Source organism: Cynocephalus volans, chromosome 9, assembly GCF_027409185.1.
Source record: "Cynocephalus volans isolate mCynVol1 chromosome 9, mCynVol1.pri, whole genome shotgun sequence".
NCBI lineage: Eukaryota > Metazoa > Chordata > Mammalia > Dermoptera > Cynocephalidae > Cynocephalus > Cynocephalus volans.
The window spans coordinates 64,874,893-64,881,362 of record NC_084468.1 but is presented as its reverse complement, the minus strand read 5'-3'; the positions used below and the strand labels follow the sequence as shown (position 1 = coordinate 64,881,362).

Genomic DNA, 6,470 nt, shown 5'->3' with positions numbered 1-6,470 from the left:
GGAGCACGGCAAAGCACAAAAGGGTCTTATCTCTCTTGCTAAGGACTACAAACAGTAGGCACTGCAGAATCTTCTGCTCATATGTGCATTTTAGAAACTTACTGTGGTGAATATGAGAATGGTGGGGGGCTGGGGTGGGGGGTGGGGCGTGGAGAGGCAACAACCAGACTAGAGACAGTTTAGGAGGCTCCAGAACTAATCCATGCAAAAAAACCTCTAGCTGGCCTTAGGAAGACATCCCTTTTGGCTCCAGGCTAAACTGTACAGTTATGAAGAGGACTCTTTGTATCTTCCCTATTCTAGGCCAGCCTGAGTGACTGAGTTTGGCACACTAGCACTGATTTTGCAGATGTTTCTTTCTGAAGATCTTCGGTATTCCATACTTATGAATTCTCATTCCTGATCCATTTTTCTTTATCCTTATGACATTAGCCTGAAATATAGTCATTAACCCTGTTGTTCATTATGTGGTATCAACTTTAGGAAGATTTCACATAATCCAGGCTGGTCCAATGATAAGTCAAATAGTTCTCTGAGAGCAAGTGCCACCTTAGGATGGTGTTGTCAGTGGTGGGATGGCAGGGGTCAGGGCACGGTGCAGCATCCGCGGTGCTCTGTAACACAAAGCCATCTCCTTTTTCAAGACAGGTGAAGAATACTCCTCCTCTTTCAAAAGTTTGTGCCCCTTAGTGGACTGCTCAAACTATTTCTGAACCTAGAAGGCAGATGATACACATTACCCCCCTGTGCAGGCTATCTTGCCTTTAAGTAAACACACTTCTTTAAAAGGAAATCATTACTAAGAGCTCCAATACTGAATTCAGAAACATCCAAACCCTCCTCTAACCTTTTCCACTTCTGTAGTTGCTCCAATTAGCTCCCACTAAACTTATTGAATCCCAGTTGTTAGTTTTAAATAAGATTGCTTTTAACATTCAGCTACAGTAATGTACACCTAGTAAAAGATGTCCCCTCACCATTTCTATTTGCCTTACCTATTATTAAGAATACTTTTTCAAAATCTAAAAAAAGGGAAACATGACCAGGAATTAAGTGAACATAATATCTATTTTTATTACGAAAACATTAAATTTTGACACACTGCTTCATGAGCTTTTTAAAAATCTATTATTTGACTTAAACTTATTCAGCAAAAGTGCCAATAAATTATATAAATCATAGTTTGGGTCTTTTTAAAACTAGGAACATAATATGTTTTATGATAATCAAACAACAATACTAAATCTGAATTGTATGAGCTGTTAACTCGCAATTTGTTTTAGACGTTTAGCTTAAAATAAAAAGAAAACTAACCACACTGTAGCAAATTTCTCAGAAATGCCCCCTCGTCGCTGTGTCAGTATCCTTCCATTTCTTCACTGAGATACACAATGCGGCGTATCAGGTATCCAGGGACTCATTCTAAACTGTCCGGTTTGTTCATCTTAGGAGTCACATTGGATGGAGGGCTGATGATGTGCACTGTCCCCCAGCCTAGACGATCCTGCCTTTAAATAAACTAATTTCTTCAAAAGGAAATCATCAGCTAAGAACTCAAATACTGAATTTAGAAACAATGATTCCAATTCAATACAAATTAAATCAAATGTGTTAGTACTTAAAGTCACAAATTCTAAAAAATAAACAACCAACAAACTAAGGCAAATAGCACTGCCACCACATGCCTTAAAATGGTATATTTCTGATGTTTGGAGCTCTTTGCAAATTATATTTTAGGGCAGTTCAGATGAATTTAAATAAAAGATATGTGTTCCACATAAAGTTAGAGTTTTAGGGTTTTCAACATGGGTGGCAACATTTAAAAAATACATCAGTAAGTCTTGTTAGTGATTGTTTTTCACTTGGTTTCTAATTCTTGATTTTGTGTGAAGGCAAACCAAAGCACTGTCTTAAGATTCCATCTTCTAAGTTACAATATAATCTCTATCATTCCTAGAGATTTTAAAGCTAGATATGATCTTGGTCCTTGCCACCATCTTCGATTTCGTCATCCTCATCTTCTTGGTCTCCGGATTCAAGTTCATCCTCTTCTTCAACCTTCAAAGAGGAAAATACTAATTAATATTATAAAGATTTGTTCACTTCACATTCAACATGTAATAAAATATACTGTTAATAAATTCTGTATTCTAGTAGATAAATTTGTATTCTAGTAATTATGGTAGAATATAAGCCACCTGATTTCCTTGATTTAATGCTCAAGGCTCCCTGTCATTTTTAATATGAATGAGATAGGTCAGTTAACGTTGCTGATGGATGGCTACCTCTCTACACACAAATCTGAACCAAACATGGCAAAAGATAATGGCACACTTGGTTGGTTAGAGTCTTGTTATCATAGAAACAATCAAATTAATTCACTTTCTAGGTTCAAGGTCCAAAAGGGGACAGTTTATCAGCGCTGGAAACTAAACATAAACTGTGTCTTCAGTCAATTTACTGAACACAGTGAAAGCAATGTAGATGATCCCATATTCATGAACCTGCATTGTCTATGCCTAGGAACAACTTTTCAATGCTACACTAATGCTTTAAAAAATGCATTAGAAAGAAACATAATACAAATCATTTTTGGAAACATTTTAATCTTACTGGATGACCAAGATCCTTGAGTTTATTCTTCAGTGACAGTATTTTCTGATCTTGATCGGCCAACAGCACCAACAGATCATCTTGCTCCTTTTTAGAATCTGTAATTTCCAACTCTAGCTGATTTTTTTCATTTTGTAAAATGGCAATGGTACTGTTAGATGAATCCAGCTGTTCTTTAATGGCAATTCTTTCCTCAGACAGAGCTTTAATTTCATTCTAGGAAAAGAAAGGTGAAAGTCAATAATCTAAAATTAGTACTTGCTTTCCCAGAGTTTATAAATAGTTAAATAAATAGTTTCTTTTTATGACAGATCACTGTAGTTGTCCAGTCTGAGTTTAGGGGTGGGGGTTGAAGGTATAGAAGGTTTAAAACACACACACACATCCAGTAACATGAGAATTTGTTAAGACTATTCACTAAAGATTATTAGGAAAAATAGAGTTTAATATCCCAAAAAGTTTTAGTTAGCTATTCCTCAAAAAATTGTAAGCGATGAAAAATTAATACCATTTTAGACAGAGGAGTAAACAGAGACACAAAACATTTTATAGCAGAACACTGGTTAGAAACAGAATTAGCACTTAAAACTTAAGTTTAAAAAAAATTTATCCCAACTTCAAACATAAAATTAAATGGTAAAGAATAATGCTTCAAATAAAATACATGGGGGCTGGTTAGTTAGCTCAGTTGGTTACAGTGTGATTTTGTAACACTAAGGTCAAGGGTTTGGATCCCCATACAGACCAGCCACCAAAAACATAAAACCAAAAAAACAAGAAAACAAATAAAATCCATGGTTTAAAAACAAAATAATTTGACCACAATCCAAAAATCACAATTATGCATTATCTTTCTTTTTACATTTTTGTTTTTCTTCATGCCCCCCCTTTTTAAAATTAATGTTACCTCATTCCTTTCTTCATGTTATTTATTCTGATGTCTCTGTCACATAATAGGCTACCAGGATTTAATGTGCCTGTGTTCCTCAGCCTTATGGAAAGCCTACATGTGGCTTGGGCATTAGCCAAATTTGTACTCCTTGTTTTGTTATTGTGATTACATATTGATATCGATAAGAAAACTTAAATATTTTCAATAAATTTTACTTTCATAATACATTCACAGACATTCTTATTTTACATATTCAATACCATTATTCGAAACAGTATTAAAAAAATTTCATTTGTCCCATCTTTAGTCAACAAAATAGGAATGGAAATGTTGTGAGATAAAATTATATCCCATTAGTGTGCTTCAGAAATCTAAGAATTTGAGAGATTAAATGAAATAAAAACAAATTTCCTGGAGTTCATTTCAAATTACATGCAATAAATAAAAGTTTCACCAAAAACCAACCTTTAATTCTTTAGTCTCTTGTAATAATGCTGACAGTCTTCCTTCTACATCAGTAGTTTTGGCGGCTATTACGGTCTCACTCTCTCCTTGTACAGGAACTGATTTTGCCTGAGAGTACAAAATGGAAAAAAAACATGTTTCTTTAAAGTTACAAGCAATCAATATGAACTACCAAAGTGGTAATTTAATTTTCTTGCTATTTTGAAAATTTTTTTCTAATAACAGGAAATATAATTCCCATGTATTTATATGCAACAAAGTGCTCTCTGCTGACAGATGAGCTGTCCCCATAACGTAGCATCAAATCTCATCAGGCCATGAGAAAGGCTCGGCTAAGATGTCTCAAGATAAGCCCAGAATAGTAACCAACAAAGCAGCTCTAATGTAGCTATAACACAGTTTTTAATAGTAAGTAGAGATTATTTTCAAAGACATTCCCTCATACACTTCCTATAAGTTAAGTCCATACTAACATCTCAGACAGACAGGTAGATAAATGGAACCAAATGCCATTAACTGGTGAAAAGCAATGCAAGTTATTTTCCTAAGTGCTATAAAAGGTACTCTTAAATCAGTTTTTCAGTCTTTCCCCATCTTTTTTTTTGTACAAAATACCAGGAAGTGGGGTGCTAATGCAACAAATATCTAAAAATGTGGAAATGGCTTTGAAACTGGGTAATAAGTAGAGACCAAACAGTTTTGAGGTGCATGTGAGACAAAGCCTAAATTACCTTGAAGAGCCTATTGGTAGAAACATGGACATTAAAGGTGATTCTGGTGAGGGCTCAGAAAGAACAGAGGAGAGTTGTAGAGAAAGCTTCTATGGCCTTACAGATATATGAGTACTTTTAAAAGTTTGTGGAAAAATAGAATTAAAAGATAATACTAATCTTTCTACAAACTTTTAAAAGTATTCTTATATACATATCACTATGAGCAGAATATCAGTAGAAATAGTGGTTAGTAGAATGTTAAAGGTGCTTCTGGTGAGGTCTCAGAAGGAAATGAGAAACATATTATGGGAAACTGGAGGAAAGGTGATCCCTGTTACAAAGTGGCAAAGAGCTTGCCTGAATTAGGTTCTATGACTAGACAACCATTTATAGAGATTACCTGTGCAACTCATGGATCCAACCAACCATCTCAGCAAAAGCCAGAAACAGAGATGAGGTTATCCGAGAAGGATCTGTGAAGGCCCTCTTGTCTAACGGCCTGGACTCCCATGAATTGCATGGGAGCCCAACAAGGTTTTTAGTAATTTTATACTAGCAGAAAAGCTGCCAGGTTAGACTGAAGAGGACATAGATGGGACATAATACCAGAAAAATGACCAATTAAGTAACTGAATAAACTGACCTGGTCAGTCTGATTATAAATGGCTGTCACCATGGCCAAGAAGCTTGTAGTAGCAGAACTCTGGCTAGTGAGTAATCTAAAGAGAAGGTGCTATCTGTTGAATTTGCTTCTTTTTCATTGCGGCTGAGGAATAATATATCAACCTTGTGTTTACAACTTTTCAGAAAGAAAAAAAGAATTAACTTACAAATGCTTCTAATTTCTGTAACAGCTCCTGCTTTTCTGTCTGTAGTTTGGTTATCTCCACAGATTGTGAATTTAACTGAGACTTTAATGTTGCCAGTTCCTAAGAGACAAAAATAGTTGAGCTATAACATTAGATTGTATTGATTTCATCAAGGAAATGTCTATTTACAGGAAGAAATTTTTAAAAATTATTTCCTTTCTTGACACTACCCTCTAAAATCACAGCTTCCAAGTTTTAAAATCTAACTCTAAAGAACTATTCTTGAATTTTGGATCAAGACGGAAAATTAAATGCATTCATTTATTTCTGCTCCCTTCTGAGATCCCATGCAAAACATCATAAAGGGAGGAAGAAAGGGGTAAAGGAAGAGAAGGAAGGAAAGAGGGTAGGAAGGAACCTAGAAGGACAAAGAGAATATAAAATAGCAATAAAAAAGGGGAATTTCAGAAAGCAAATGACAGTGGTAACTAACTCAGCACACCTGAGAAAGTTGAAACCTGGGTTAACCATTGAGAAAGCCAAGCTGATACCTGACTTACAACAAATACATAACTACAAAAGGATTACCAATACTTCCAGAGGTACCATTAAATACCTCTGGAAGTACAGATAAAAATGGGGTTAAAAACTACAGGCCTGTGTTAGATCCTTGTCCCAGGCTCACACATCAGGCCACTGTTCCTCCTCTCCTTGCTGAAAACAATAGGTTTATTATGTGGAATGGCAAAAGAAAACATCTCTTGATTAGGGGCCACCAAACAATATAGAAAAGCACTTGTACTGTAGTGAAAACTGGTGAATCAAGTTTATATTAATATTGGAATTTCCAACCATCTTGCCTCCCCTCCCCCAAGTACAGAAAAAGAAAAGCAATTATAATGTGGCTCTAAACCAGGGGTGATTTTCCCCCTCATTCTGGTTATTTGGTAATGTCTGGAGACACCGAATGGTAGGATG

The 6,470-nt window shown here is 35.5% G+C and overlaps 1 protein-coding gene across 1 annotated transcript in view; it reads right to left on the bottom strand.

The window, feature by feature from the left end:
• Nucleotides 1-1,049: 1,049 nt before the first annotated feature.
• USO1 (USO1 vesicle transport factor) overlaps nucleotides 1,050-6,470 on the bottom strand; it is a 66,393-nt gene continuing 60,972 nt past the window's right edge. Inside the window, exons 22-25 of the mRNA XM_063108697.1 lie at nucleotides 5,514-5,612; nucleotides 3,971-4,078; nucleotides 2,614-2,829; nucleotides 1,050-2,058 (exon numbers count right to left, since the gene is read on the bottom strand). Of these exons, the coding sequence (XP_062964767.1) occupies nucleotides 1,969-2,058; nucleotides 2,614-2,829; nucleotides 3,971-4,078; nucleotides 5,514-5,612 (513 nt within the window). The 3' untranslated portion in view covers nucleotides 1,050-1,968. The remainder of the gene's footprint in view (nucleotides 2,059-2,613; nucleotides 2,830-3,970; nucleotides 4,079-5,513; nucleotides 5,613-6,470) is intronic.